The sequence below is a fragment of the Agelaius phoeniceus genome, chromosome Z, assembly GCF_051311805.1.
Source record: "Agelaius phoeniceus isolate bAgePho1 chromosome Z, bAgePho1.hap1, whole genome shotgun sequence".
Classification (NCBI taxonomy): Eukaryota; Metazoa; Chordata; class Aves; order Passeriformes; family Icteridae; genus Agelaius; species Agelaius phoeniceus.
The window spans coordinates 84,190,383-84,205,235 of record NC_135303.1 but is presented as its reverse complement, the minus strand read 5'-3'; the positions used below and the strand labels follow the sequence as shown (position 1 = coordinate 84,205,235).

The 14,853-nt window shown below is 43.7% G+C and overlaps 1 protein-coding gene across 2 annotated transcripts; it reads left to right on the top strand.

The window, feature by feature from the left end:
• Window positions 1-48: 48 nt before the first annotated feature.
• On the top strand, window positions 49-14,505 carry ARHGEF39 (Rho guanine nucleotide exchange factor 39). 2 transcript variants are annotated; one of them, XM_054652100.2, is made up of 10 exons: window positions 49-67; window positions 2,694-2,878; window positions 3,799-3,893; window positions 4,295-4,415; window positions 5,472-5,590; window positions 7,313-7,383; window positions 9,157-9,285; window positions 12,836-13,065; window positions 13,937-14,025; window positions 14,201-14,505. In XM_054652100.2, exons 2-10 carry the CDS (start codon window positions 2,732-2,734, stop codon window positions 14,214-14,216), a joined length of 1,017 nt encoding a protein of 338 aa, XP_054508075.2. In that variant the 5' UTR covers window positions 49-67; window positions 2,694-2,731; the 3' UTR covers window positions 14,217-14,505. The 2 variants fall into 2 exon arrangements, with proteins under 2 accessions (XP_054508075.2, XP_077027215.1); XM_077171100.1 differs by lacking the exons at window positions 13,937-14,025; window positions 14,201-14,505 and having other exon boundaries at window positions 12,836-13,185.
• Window positions 14,506-14,853: the final 348 nt, after the last annotated feature.

The window sequence follows — 14,853 nt, the reverse complement described above, 5'->3', positions numbered from 1 at the left end:
CCCGCCCCGGGACCGCCCGCCGGGGCGGAGCCGCCGTTTGAACGCGGGGCGGCGGCGGGACCGGCAGGTAACGGGCGGCGGGGACGGCGTGGGCGGCGTGGGGCCGGGGCCATAACCATAACCATAACCGGGACCGCCACCATAACCATAACCGGGACCGCCACCATAACCATAACCGGGACCGCCACCGGTGTTTTTGTTGTGTTCTGTCCCGTCCCGTCCCGTCCCGATCTCCACCCAAGGAAAGGTCCTGGGTAGGATGAACCCCTGAGTAGCCCAGCCTCACTTTGGTGGTAGCCCCGCTTTAGGCACAAGGCTCAACTTGCATGACCCATAAAAATTCCTTTGGCTAAATTAGTCCCTGATTCCACCAAGTATTTCCTGAATCCATGTCGCAGTCAGAGAAGAACATTTGGTTGAAGTTTATTAAATGTTTTCTTAGTGTGCTCATGTGGTTTGGTTTTTTAATTTTTTTTTATTACTGGAAACATTTATTTATTTAAAACATATTTCATTTGATTAAAAAAAAGACCAAAAAAACAAAACAAAACAAAAAACCCAAAACAAAACAGAACTCTGATAATGAGCAAAATGCTTCGGTTTTGGTGAAGAATAGCTTTCTATTCAATCCCACAAGACTTTTAATGGATTTTTTCTCATCTGCTGAAAAAATATAGTACCCTTGGTTTTGACTGATCCAAAATACACTTTTAGTACCCTGCAGCACAGGCGAATTTAAGGAAGGCTAGATGCGTGGTTTACTTCCAGTATTAACTCCTGCAGTATTTACTCCTTTAGTCCTCAGGGTGGCTGAAGAGCGGCTGTGGGCTCCAGAGTTTCTCCCTTCCCCTTTCTCTGACCTCACAGTGTGGGATGTGCGGCCATGTGTCCCTTGGAGCTGACTCACCGTGTGTTTACACTCCTGAGACACCAAAGAGGCTGTGCAATAAGAACAGGGCATTTTTTGAGGGTACCCAAAAAATTTAGGAATGGTGAAGGGGATGCTGCTAATGGTGTACTATAGGTAGTTAACAGTAATAGAGGGTGTTCAGTGGTTTTTGAATGTGAGCTGGGGAGAAGCAAGCTGGAGTAGTTCTGCCACTTGTGGGTGAAGTATTTGCTAGCGTACCCGCAGGCTGCAGACAGCTCTCACCCTGCAGACCTCAGACAGAATATATTGTGCAATAATGGGAGTGTTAGAACTTTACGTGAGCAGTAGATGGTCAAACCTGGTATAACTTGTTTGTTTTAATTATTACGTGTTAAAAGAAATTGGTCTGCAAAATGAAAGCCTTGACTGCAGTCTACCCGGGCTAGAGGTGCTCTATGAATGGCAGTGCTTTAGTCCATTCACTGGTGAGTACTTTGCAACTGCATTTGAATATAATCATGGAATGGTTTGGGTTGGAAAGGACCTTAAAACCATCTCCTTCCAGCAGCCCTGCAAAGCCCAAGGAGACCTTCCACAGACAGGGTGGTTCAGGGCCCCATCCAGCCTGGCCTTGAACACTTCTGGACTAAGGCTAAGCTTAAGGTGGTGTTCCCTGCATTGCAGTGTGCACTGTCCCTCTCCATCCACACCAGGTCTGCCCTGTTTGACCAAAATGTGGTCTTGGCTAGGCTTGTGGTTGTGCTGTGAATATGAGGGCAAGCTCTGGAGGAGCTGCTGCTAACTATAAAACACTGTGCATGTCCCTCAGCTTTCTGGACTTTTGGCAACTCAATAAATGAGTCCTGATACTCACTTGATATGAAACTTTTGTTTCAGCTATTGATTTACGTGTCTGAAATGTCTCTGGAAGATGGTGTTTGACAAATCTCCTTCTGTATGATTACACATCTTTCTGTATTAGTGTATCTTGTCCGTGTGGGAAACAGAACTTTTCAGAGGCAACTCAGATTCCAGCAAAACTGCAGACTTGATGCTGGGGCAAGTGTGCAACTGCCTGCACTGCCTTTTCATCAAAAGAACAGTATCTAACAATAACAATATCTAGTAATAATAGATAACAATATCTAATGTTCTGCTAAAACACGTCTCTTTCTCTGAGTGTGATAAACAATGTTTTTCTGTGCAACAAAATCATGATACTGTTGCAGGAGAGCAGAACGAATCTGGCGTGATTCACAGCAGTTGCCAGGCCTCTCTCACCTCCAGGAGCACAAAGAACAGTTAGAAAATGACAAAGCAAACCACTGGCTTCTTAGTAACCTCCATGGGAAAACAAGAAAGAGTGCTCTCTTCTCTTTCCCCGTGGTGGTATGGGGGAAGTCCTGTTACAGTGCTCCAGTGCCCCCTAAAAACAAATCTTACTGTTATTTTCTACTCCTATCCACAGTACCTCTTCCACCCACAAACTTGCTAGAGTTTAACAAGAATTTCAAGCCAAGAATGGGGAGGGCAAGGCGCAGGAAGCAGTGGTTTGCATGTGGATTGTGCACTGAGATTTGCTTGCAGATGAATCATCATATACTGCTACTGCTTTCACAGCCTGGTCTCCCTAATGGTGCTCCTCTGTTTGAGGCAGGGCCCCTGTGCCCACATGAGGGAATGCAGAAGGAAATTGTTAATAATCGTTGCTGGCAACTCACTGTCCTTATTTCCTAGGAAGGTGTTGAGTATTTAGCTCAGAATCCTACCCTGCAACATAGGTTATTCTTTTGTTGTGTGCCCATCTTGCTTGGCTCTCCAGGGTCCTTTACCTCCCTGTGTGTGAACCCTGACTGTGCCATGAGTGCCTCATCCCTGCCATTTGTGGTTGGAGCAAACACTGTGGAAGACCAGCGGGCTCGCTGGGAGAGAAAGCGCAGCAGGACAGCCAAGGAACTGCTGGAAACAGAACACAGATACCTTGAGCAGCTGGATTTGGTGCTCACAGTGAGTATTTCTGCCCCTTCTGATACGTGGGTGCCTCCAGACAGCACATACTTATTCATGTTGCCATGGGGAAGGGTCAAGAGCAAGACTGTGGTACCTCCCTAATGCCTGGAACATCTGCTGGGGCTGAAAGGGTTTTTTTGTTGTTTTTCTTTTACCTCCTCTATAATATTCAATAGCTCATGGATTTGGCTTTTTGGCCTTGGTCTGTACACAGGCATAAATCCTTTAAGTTTTGATTGAGTAGGGTGCTTGCCCTAAGATGCCTGAGATGTATGAACTGTAGGGACACAGAAAAAATTTATGAACAAGATGGTGAAAAACAGATGCATTGGAGGATTCCAAAATAAACTCTTTTCAGTGCTGTGGTACTGTTCCATGTGTTTACAGTTGTGGTCAGAGCTACAAGTAAGGCTTACATCTGATGGTGCATATCTTAGGTAGACAGTCACAATATTTGGTAACTTTCCAAACCAGAGAGTGTTCAGGCTGCAACTTCTGGCTTCTGCTGTGTGCTGCAAGTAGCCTTTGAGTGACCTCAGCAGTTAATAACCTTTGCAGCCTCCCAGTACTTGAAGGGGGCTTATAAAAAAGAGGGAGAGTAACTTTTTACACAGGCACATAGTGATAGGACAAGGAGGAATGGTTTGAAACTGGAAGACAGTAGGTTTAGATTAGATGTTAGGGAGAAGTTATTTACTGTGAGGGTGGTGAGGCACTGGGACAGATGGCCCAAAGAAGCTGTGGATGCCCCATCCCTGGAAGTGAGCAGCCAGTTTGGATGGGGCTTGGAAGATGTCTCTGCCAAGGGGGAGCTAGATGGTCTTAAAGATCCTTTCCAGTCCAAACCATTGAGTGATTCTATGATGATTTGTGAATGCTACCTGTTTGAAATGTTTTTTTTTTTTTTTCCTGTTTAGTACTTTGTGACCATTTTAAAGGCCAAAGGGACACTGAAGCCAGCTGTGTTGGAAACTATATTTGGACCCCTGGAGTCCTTATATTCAGCCAGCCAGTAAGTGGACATAGGATGGAATTCCTGTAATTATATTGGGAGGACTCTATATTGATGAGAAAGTAAGATTTGTTGAAATAAGGCTAATACCTTGTAAAACAGGCATTCACTTCTAGCACTGCTAGCCTTGGTGGCACTTGGAGGTGTCCCCATCAAACTCCTGATCTGTATCGCACATCATTGGGTGCCCAATTACTGGACAGTGGTTTAAGCTCAGTAAGCCTGTTCCACAAGGTGTTCTGTGGCTTACTCTCTAGTCTCCAAGCATAAATTTGGTGTAGAACCTGGATATGGGGTGGAGAATGGTAAAGGCAGGTCAGCAATGGCAGGAATCAGAAGGAGCTGTGAAAATGCCGTCAGTAATGTATCCCTCACAAGCTATCTCTTCTCCTTGTGCCCAGTGTTCTGTCACTTCACCTGGAAAAAGGGAATTTGGGACCAGGACTGGAAAATTTTTGCCAGAGTCTGGATCTTTATGGCCACTATGCTGAGAATTTGGAGCATGCAAATAAAACCTTGAAGGTAAATATGTACTTTTGTCTTCATAAGGTTTCTCTTTTTCCATTCTGTGAAACTGCCACATCTTTCCATTTGTTTTCTGTCTCTGGAGAGATCAGTTTTCTTACTTTTTCTGGCTTGATGAAATTCTGGCTTTCTTCCACAATAAAATGGTGAAAACTTCTCTACTTAGAGCTTCAAATTTCTGATGCCTTTTCAGGTGTTTGTGTATGTATGTGCATATGGTGAGCACTGCTTTCTGAAACAGTGTTCTGTATTTACTCCCACTCCTTCCTAACTGGCAAGTCTAGAGAGTTTCCAGGCTTTCACTATGATACAGTGATCTCTTTCTAGGAATTGTCAGGTCTCCTAGTCTTTCCCATTACCACCAACTGTATCCCAGTAGTGGGATTTCCTCTTCCTTCACATTTTTTTTCTATGTTGAAGACCATTTCTTCCTCCCACTTATGTCTTCAAATTCAACCTGTTTTTGAAGGGAATTAGAAATTTCTAATTTCTCCAGAATATTTATATATATATATATATATATATACATATATATATATATATATTTATTTATTTATTTATTTATTTATTTATTTATTCATTCCAAAGTTGTGACAGCTGTATCTGGAATTTAAACCAGATCAACTTCCAGTTTTGTCAGTGCTTGTTCCCAGATGCAGAATGTAGTAGGATGTTTCCTTCTTTGCATGCATGTATTCATGCTTTTCATTTTCCAAGAGGAAAAGCCTTTTTGGATACTTGTCTTAAGGTGACAGGAATGCAGATGTGCCTTGCTTTTTGTTGAAAGGCATGGCAAAAAGCCACAAGTCCTAACTGGGTCAACCTTCTCTTTTTCTTTAATTTCATGTATGGAGGGGAGATATCACTTCCATTACCCACTGAAATGAATGATCAGGAGAAAGGGAATGGCTTGCCCATAGCCACAAAAGAAGTTGATGCTTGTGGGCCTGGAGTCCTAAACTCTAAGCTGAAATGTTCCAGCTTCTGGTACAGACTAGGGCACATAGTTCTTTCTGTGGTTTCAAAGCTAAATCCCTTTTTTGCTGCACACAGGAGCAAGTGAGGAAAAATAAGTCATTCCGGCGATTTAAGAAACTCCAGGAGACTCGACCTCAGTTTCAAGGGAGGCAGCTAGAGGATCTGCTTCCTTTGCCCCTGCAGAGGCTGCACCAGTAAGTAAGCAATTGTGAGTCTTCAAGGGATTAGCATAAGAAGGGGAAAAGGATTGTATCACTATCTTTGTTGCTATGAAAGGGAAAGTTGCCTACTGTGTCTAAAAATCAGAGCATAGAGACAGCAATGAAACAGATCTAAGGATGTGCCTGTAAAGTGGAATCAGTGTACATGGATGGGAGATGATGCAGGAAGGCAGTTGTGTTTAGCCCTGGCTCCTTCCTCTAGCTCTTGGGTAGAATTGGATGCTTTCTGCTGTCTCAGTAAGCTACTGAAGTTTGGCTTTGAATGAAAGCAAGCTGACTGAAATGCTGCAGAAGTGGTGGTCTCTGCCAGGAATGCTTTTGCTCCATTTTTATGCAGACTGCTGACCTGGAGCATTGTGACTATTGGAGATGGCTCTTTTTGGAGAGAAATGAGATTAATGTAGGAGAGCTTCTCTTTCCTCTCTGGTTATCAGGGCCACATGCTTTCCTCAGATATGATGCCTATCACATTTGTCTGGGCCTGGACAGATCCACTCAGGATTGCTGTATCTCCCTTTTGAGGCACCAACCCTTTCAGTCTTCAAGAAATGTTTAGACATTATCATTGGACATGTGTGATTTTTAGGGTTGTCTTAAAAATGCAGAGGCATAAATTGGACTTGATGATCCTTGTGGATGCCTTCCAGCCCAGGATATTCTATGATCATCTCCCCTTTGAAGAGGCAGACTGACTGGCTGAGGAGAATGCTGCATGCACCCATTGGCAGCCCTTTCCTGGGGAGGGTGTGTGGGTAATAATGGTGTTTTTCTGGGAACCCAGATTCTGCTGCTATAGATCCAGCAGCTGTTTTTCAACCATGATCTTATCTACACTAAAGCAAACGTGAGAGATTGAGCACCTCTTTTCTTTGAAAATAACTTGGAGAGATCATACCACAGTCTTTGATGTAACTTTATGTAATGTTTTTAATTAGCTGGGCAGAAGTAAACATTAAACTGACTGGTGGGTTTTTACTGTAATTCTTTGGATAATTGTTTTAAATTTGCAAAACAGCAGTATATTTGTTGCTGTCCAGCTATTTGGAAAAATGTGAGCTTTTTGACAGGAAGTCCATTTTTTTCATTAATCAGTTCTATCATGTTCAAATTTCTTTAAAACTCTTTTAACATATGCCCTAGCATATGACTTTATGCTAGGTCATATGAGTTCTGCCAGTTTGTGAATCTGTTAAGTTCCTTCTGTTTGACTTTACTGGGAGAAAGCATTTGTAGAGATCTTATCCTCTCCAGTAAAGACTGGAAAGGAAAAAAGAAAAAGGCAGGTCCTAGTTCTTATAGAAATGCCTTTATTTTCTTGTGTGGGCAGGAAATATGGTATGAATACTACCATTCATATACTATTAAAATAGATAGTTCAAAAAGAAATTTGTTCTAATTGAAGGCAATAACAAAACATGTGAATTCTGAGACAGCCTCATGATCTTAAGTGATTTGTGAGTCTGCTTCTGTTGGATCCCCAGGAAAAGCCAAAGGTTTGCAGATGTACAAAACACTTGGGTTATTTTAGCTGAGACATTTGATGATAAAATGAATGAATGAAGTGTGACCAAAACTGCCTGGTTAGGCTGACTGTGTCTCCTGGCTGAGTGTTGTTCACTGCACTGTTACTAACAGGAGGTGCTGCTGCTGTTCCTGGTATCTCGTTGTGAATTAAACCTGCTCTCTCCACCTCAGGTACAAGCATTTCTTCAGAGACCTGCTGGAGAACACCAGCCCAGACACTGCTGAGTACCAGAAACTTGCAAGTAAATGCTGGCACTTTGATCAATGATAATATTGATCATTGATGTTGCTGAGAATATCTTGACTCCCACCTACTGCCTGGCTCCAAAGGAAAAAAAATCTTGCTCTCTCTCTGGGGTTCTAGTGGATTATTATTTTCTTTCTCCATCTTGATCAAGATGTCCGTGAGAACATGTTAGGAATAAAAATATGGAGTAACTGCCTGTGAAAATGGCCTAATATTTAGTTTGGAGAAATGGCAGCTGTTTTTTTTAAACTCTGCTGCTTGTGAGGTACTGGAACAGGTAGCTCAAGGAATTTGCTGATGCCCCATTCCTGGAAGAGTTCAAGGCCAGGCTGGATATGGTCCTGATCAATGTGATGTATTTGAAGGTCCCTGCCCACGGCAAGTGGGTAAAACCAAGATGATCTTTAAGGTACCTTCCAACCCAAACCATTCTCTGATTCTCTTGGTCACATGCTTCAATTTTCTAGGATAATTCATGACCTTCATGCTACATCCAGTCACTAGAGGTGTCTCCCAGGGCTCAGTATCAGGGTCAGTTCTGTTTAATATCTTTATTGATGATCTGGGTGAGGGAATTGAGAGCACCCTCAGCCAGTTTGCAGATGGCACCAAGCTGGGTGTGAGTGCTGATCTGCTGGAGGGCAGGGGGGCTCTGCAGAGGGATCTGCACAGGCTGGATCCATGGGCCAGGGCCAATTGTGTGAGGTTCAACCAGGCCAAGTGCTGGGTCCTGTCCCAGGGTCACAACAACCCCCTGCAGCTCCAGGCTGGGACAGTGGCTGGAAAACTGCCCAGTGGGAAAGGCCCTGGGGGTGCTGGTCAGCAGTGGCTGAACATGAGCCTGGGTGTGCCCAGGTGGCCAAGAGGGCCAAGGACATCCTGAATGTATCAGCAATGGTGTGGCCAGCAGGACCAGGGCAGTGACTGCCCCTCTGTGCTGGGCACTGCTGAGGCCACACTGCAAGTGCTGTGTCCAGCTTTGAGCCCCTCACTGCAGGAGAGACACGGAGGTGCTCGAGTGAGTCCAGAGAAGGGCAGTGGAGCTGGAGAAGGGTCTGGAGCACAAGTCCCGTGAAGTGTGGCTGAGGGAGATGTGGGTGTTTAGTCTGGAGAAAAGGGGTGACCTGATCACTCTCTACAAGTACCTGAAAGAAGGTTGTGGCCAGCTGGGGATTGGCCTCTTCTCCCAGGTAACAAGCAACAGGAGGAGAGGAAATGGCCTCAAGCTGTGCTAGGGGAAGTTCAGAATGGACATTGGGAGGCATTTCTTCATGGAAGGGGTTGCTAAACACTAGAATGGACTGCTCAGGGAAGTGGTAGAGTCACCATCCCTGAAAATGTTCAAGAAATGTCACTCAGTGCCATGTCTACTTGACAAGTAGGTATTCAGTCCTAGGTTAACTCAGTTATCTCAGTAGTCTTTTCCCATCTAAATGATTCTGTGGTTTTTACAAGCAGTTAACACCACTTGTAGGGCATTTTCCTGTTTTTGCTTCCAAATCCAGGAAATTAGTCCTCTCTCTGATGTTTCATTGGCAATTGTTTTCAAGAACTGCAGAATTGTTAGTTGGAAAGGGGCCTCTGGAGGTGATCTAGTCCAATCTTTCAGAAATTTCTGAATAGAGCTGTTGTTGATACTTGGTTTAAAACTTTTCTTCTTAATTTAATGCTGTCTTTTCTTAGCAAGATGTATAATACCCATTGATGTGAAAGATGCGAAATACGCATTCATTTGTGATAACTTCAAAGTATGCTGCTATAATTTCAGAGACTATGAAATCTGTTTGTGAGGTATCTCACTGGGTCCAAGACATCTTTGATAAGAGAGAGAACTCCTTGCAGCTACTTCGGGTTCAGAAGTTGCTCAAAGGACAAAAGACTCAGGTTTTGACTGCAGGTGGGTCTTACTGACAACTCTGTTTTTCTTCTGCCATGTTGAGATATTTGTACGTATGTTCTCCTTCATCTCTGACTCAACTCACATTAACCAGTTTTCCCCTTCTGCCCAAATTCCAAAGATAGGTGGTAAAGGAGTATGACTACTAATTCAAACACTCTTTTTTTTTTTTTTTTTATTAAGAATTTATGAGTAAGGATAAGCAACAGTTTAATTGCCTGACATTCAGATAGGAGAAGCTGATGACATGTGGTTAGAAAGTTAGGAGCCCAAAAAGATCAGGAGTGTAAATCCTGGGTGGGAATGAAAGAGAGACACTAAATTCTTTTGGCTGAGTGTAAGCAGTGGCATTATACCTACTCCACTGCAGGAATCACAGGTTCCTGAGTGTCCAGGGCACAAGAACTGTGGTGTTGTTCACATTAAGCAACAAGAATATTGGCATTCTGCTCTCACCCTTCATATGAAGAATTTTATCTGCATGGTTAAACTGAGCCAGAAATCACTGTACTTGTGTTGATTGTTGAGATAGTTTAAGCCACAGTCACTGGCATGTAAGAACATTTCAATGGATAGGTCTCTTCTGTGACTGGGGGCTATCCATGCCCAGACCACCCTCTGAGCTGTGTAGGAAATATTGTGAGAACAGTGCCCAGTCTGAGCAATTATGAGATGGTCATTTGGGGTTTCACCTGTAGCTTTACTCAACTCAGCTATTTCAGAGGTTATCCAGGCACAGTGCTGCAGCTGCAGAGGAGTGTTAAAGTCACTGTGTGTGAAGGTCTTTAATGCAAGAACCTCCAGGTACCTGTGAATGTGGTTGTAATTAACATGTGTGGATTTTGGACGAAAAAATCTTTCCCCACTGGGATGGGGAAAAACCCAGACAAAGCTTGTGGGCTGAGATAAAGAGAGTTTAACAAGTAAAGCATAAGCTGTTCATGCATGCAAAACCATTCAAGGAATTCATCCACCATCTGCCATGGGCAGGCAGGTGTTCAGCTATTCCAAGGAAAGGGCTCTGACCTGGGCCCTGCCATGGTAGTTACCTGGAAAGACAAGAGCCAGCACATTAAAACTCCCCCCTTTCCTTCTTCTTTCCCCAGCATAACAGGCTGAACATGATGCCATATGACATAGAATGTCCCTTGGGGGATTTCGGATCAGCTGTCCCAGCTGTGACCCTTCCCACATTCATGTGCACACCCAACCTCCTCACTTGCGGCTTGAGCAGCAGAAAATACCTTGACACTGAGTAGTGCCTACACAGAAATAAACAAAAGATCCCTGTGGTGTTAATGGTGGTTTCAGTGCAAATCCAAACCAGCCACTATGGGAAAAGATAACTCTATCCCAACCAAACCAGCATAGGTAGAACAAAGGTTACTTATCAGAGGTTATTCTCAAAGATTCTCAGGCAATGGGCAAATTAATTTACAATTCTCTTTCCTGTCCTTAGAATATTTTGGTGCTGCCAGGTGAAAGGGAGCTAACACAGGAATGCTCTGCTTATACTGAACAGAAGCATGTGTGGGGGTGCCTGGTCACACTTGGGTAGTGTGTAAGTAAAAAGGTAAATCAGTTATCCTGATTAATGTTAGAACTAATAAGATTATACGCCATGAAAACAAACAAAGGAACTCCCCGAAACAGTATAACTAGACCAGAGATGGCCATTGTTTCAGTGTTTGGTCTGATTATTTTGGTCTCTGAAAATTCTGAGATGTAGTAGGATGAGTGTTGAGGGTCAGTAAAGGCATTTCCATTATCTAGGACAGAGAATTCTTGTAGTCATGTTTTCCATTGGTTGGAGTTACATAGTTAGCATTGGATATGAGAAGCACAAATGTAAGAGTCAGCTGGGGCTTGCTGGTTTTGGGCCAGCTTTCCAGAAACAAAATAGCTTTTGCAGGACAGTTAAGATTGTCCTATTGCCAGGCAGGAAGGAACATGAGAGAAAACAAAATGCTGTGGGTTCAGAACAAAGGGGGAGTGTTGGAGATGGGTATCTCTCATTTTCCAGTGTCTCTGAGATATCCTGCTACCACTAAGGAGACCCTGCTTTTCTTGCTGCCTTCCACATTCAGGACAAATACTGTATCAGCCAGAGCTGCCTCCTTAACTGAGCACATTGTTCTGTTATCCAGAGCTTCCCCTGGGATATTTTCTTGCCCTTCTTTCACAACAACTTCCTGGAACTTGTACACCTGGGAATCCTGGACATGGATCTATATTCCAAGACTTCCAGTACAGTCTGGGCAGATTGTATGCCTGTGAATCTGATCACAGCATAGCCTGAGGGAAACAGCTCCCATCCCAGCCCCATGCTTCTGACACCTTCCTCCCATTAGTTTTTTTTAAACCTGGATTTATTCCTCACCCTTCTCTTCCTCAGTTTCTTATTAAGGTAAGAGGAGTGGTTCCAGTGGAATAAGCTAAGCAGGAATTCACTCGCTTCTTTGTTTTGTGACTGTAGCATTCTAATAAGACACAATCCACAATGAAATCCACTGTATTTTTATTCTAAAAGGTATTTATAGCTCATGCAGAAGCTAAGGCATGAAAGAGTGGCTGAAATTCCCTGGCAGATATTTCCTAAACAAGATCAGGTGGCAATACCTTGTTATGGATTTACAGTTTTATGAATAATCTTCCTGGCAGGTGTCCTCATAATTCCCATGAGTTGATGGCTATCTTCCACAATAATCTTAGTAAGAAGTCCTACTTTATTTTATTTATTTCATTATTATTATTTTTAAATTGCTGCTTACAGCTAGGTTTATCAAATTGTTTTGATTATTTCCCTCCTGCTTTCTTTTGCTCTTGTTTTATCACAATTAATTTCATAGGTGGATGACACTGGGCTCTGTTTTGCAAGAGAGGTGAATAAGGTTGCCTATTCAGATCTTCCTCATTTTCTATCTCCTTTCATGCCTTCTCTTTAGAACAGTAATCTGCAATTGGTATTTTCTTGCTACTGTAGGTCTGTATATAGTTAGAAGATCTGTGAAATATGGTTTTGTTATGTTTTGTTTTGGGGAGGTTTTTTGAGCTTATTTATTTTATTACCACAGACAAAACAAGGAAAATATGATAAGTTTTCAAACCTGAAGCTACTTTCTGTTATATCACTAATGACAAACAAGTGGGCAACACAGTTTGAGATAGTTCATGTTGTGTTTTCTGAAGGCTTATGTTAATTTAAAGGTATGCATACCGTTCTCAAACTGTGTTTTTGTTCTGATCACTTTAAAGAGACTTGCATATGATAATATACTCGTAGTTAAAATAGTAGATTTATAACAACTTCAGCTGCTGTTCATATACTAAACGTTTTGGGCTGGTTTCTGCTTCTGCGCGGGTGCTATGGGCGCTGGTGGGCCGGACCCAGCTGACATCCAGTGCCTTCTAGTGGCTGGAATTGATGTAGAACACGGCAGCCTACAAGGGTGGCTCACCCCATATTCCTGTTTGTCTCATTACATCCCTTACCTTTTACTCCTGCCTGCCCTCCCTCAGCTCTCACAGCTGCCTCTGTTTCCATGCCCAGGGCGCTGGTATATCCGGGAAGGCTGGCTTTTGGTGGTGCCTGCAAAGGGAGAAGAACTGAAGCGCAGGATGTTCTTCCTGCTCTCTGATATCCTCATTGCGGCGAAGCCCTGCCACCCGCTGCACCTGCTCAACTCCAGCAAACTGTCCTGCCAGGCTGTCTACCCGCTCCACCAGTGCTCAGTGGATAAAGTGTTTGGCCACTCGTGGAGCCAAGGAGGGCTCCTCAGTGTAAGTCTTCCCACCTGTGCCAGGCAGAAGTGCCAGTGGAGTCAGCCCTGTAAGCAGGTCTCCAGCTGTCTCAGCAGCAGAGGGACCGAGATGATGACAGTGGTGACAAAAATGCAGTGAGCAAGTCTGAGTTAGGACAACCCTTTCCTTCTTGAGTGATGCAGGTACTTCTCCTTTTGTGGAGTGGAGCCTCCTGCACACTCTGGGGTTACAGGCTGCTGGTTGCTTATCTTAGCTCAGGTGAGGAGGCTCCACCAGGACTCTGACATGCCCTCATCAGAGCCACAGGTCTGGGGGACAGCCACACACTCACGTGACAATAAATTACAGATTACAGACTGAACACATGGAAAAGAGAGAATGAAAAAGATGTGGATGTTATTGAAACAGATGTGCATCCAACTCCCTGAGGGCTGCAGATTCCTTGACAGGGACCTGTCTTCTCTCTGCAACCCCCCTCTGCAGGGGTTTCAAAGTCAGCTCTTCCAAGGTTGCACCTGGGGCTGTGTTAGCTCTTTTCTTGTGAATTATGACAAAGAACTTTTTGAGCAAGCTGTGAGCTGTAGATGATGGCAGTGGAAGGGCCCCTAGGGACATGGAATATGGTAGAAAACTGGATGAGCTGCTGAGAATAATTGCTCACCTCCAAACAGGTCAGAATGAGCTGTCAATTTTGACTGGAAACAATGGACAAGACTGGCACTTGTTCTGTACTCTGCAGTCTCTGGCTTCACTCAATATTAAGACTAGATTTTTCTGTGTGGGAAGAAAGAGGGTAAAAATTAGCATGCAGGGACTGAATTCAGTGGTGATGATTTTACTGCAGCTGCTGCCTTGGCAAGGAATGCCAAAAATTCTGCTTGTTTTTCAGCTTTCCTTTCCACACAAGACACTGCTGTTGATGTCCAGCAACCAAAAAGAGATCAATGACTGGTACCGGAGTCTCACAGCTGCAGTCAGGTAGGCATCCAGGCTCCAGAGGTGGAGGAGGACAGGACATAGAAGTGACCTCTGGACCTGTGTGTGGTTATAAGGGCAATGGAAGCAGCCTGATCCTGGCAGCCAGGACACAAGGGAATAATGAGGACAGATTTCCCACATTAACTGTGAATTTCCCCTTTGTTTTCCTCTGCAGGCAGCTGAAAGCCTGACCCAGCTGAGTACAAGACATACTGGCAGGACAACCACCCTCATGGCAGAAGCTTCCACAACCTTATAAAAATGTTCAGGGACATATAGTAGCACTGGATTGAGAAGGACTACGCACTGTGTTTGTGAGATGATTAATGCTTTGTTAGCTGCCCTAATGCTCATACAGATACTGCAAAAAAAGCATTTGTGCACCAAAAAATCCCACTTATCAAGGATTTTCCCAATTTAGCTTAGAAGCTTCTAGCTTTTTTGCACTTTAGTAAACTCAAGATAACTTAAGGTCAAGCAGATGGGAGTGTGACTTGTTTTCCCTCATTTTTTTAAAGGAACTTTTGTATTTTGTTAAAGCCTCAGCATAGACTTTTAATAATGTGGAAGTTGTGCAGCAGTTTGGTTCAGAAAACATCTATTTGAATACAGTCAACTGCAAAGAGAACAATTTCAAGGTTATTAGAAACAAAAATATTGAAGTCTCTCTGACTGACCTTGTAGCAGTTAGACTGTTTTTTCCTCTTCCTTAAGCAGTACCACCCATCCTTAATTTCTCACTGGCGTTTATTAAAACAGAACTGGTACTGTGTGAGGTAAGTGTCTCAAAGAGAGAATATATAATGGGGGTTCTTTGCCTTTCCATAC

Coding starts and splice junctions, on each gene's coding strand:
- ARHGEF39 (XM_077171100.1), top strand. CDS start 2,732: ATGAGTGCCTCATCCCTGCCATTTGTGGTTGGAGCAAACACTGTGGAA. Junction 3,894..4,294: donor TCCTTATATTCAGCCAGCCA/GTAAGTGGACAT, acceptor CCTTGTGCCCAG/TGTTCTGTCACTTCACCTGG. Junction 5,591..7,312: donor CCCCTGCAGAGGCTGCACCA/GTAAGTAAGCAA, acceptor TCTCCACCTCAG/GTACAAGCATTTCTTCAGAG.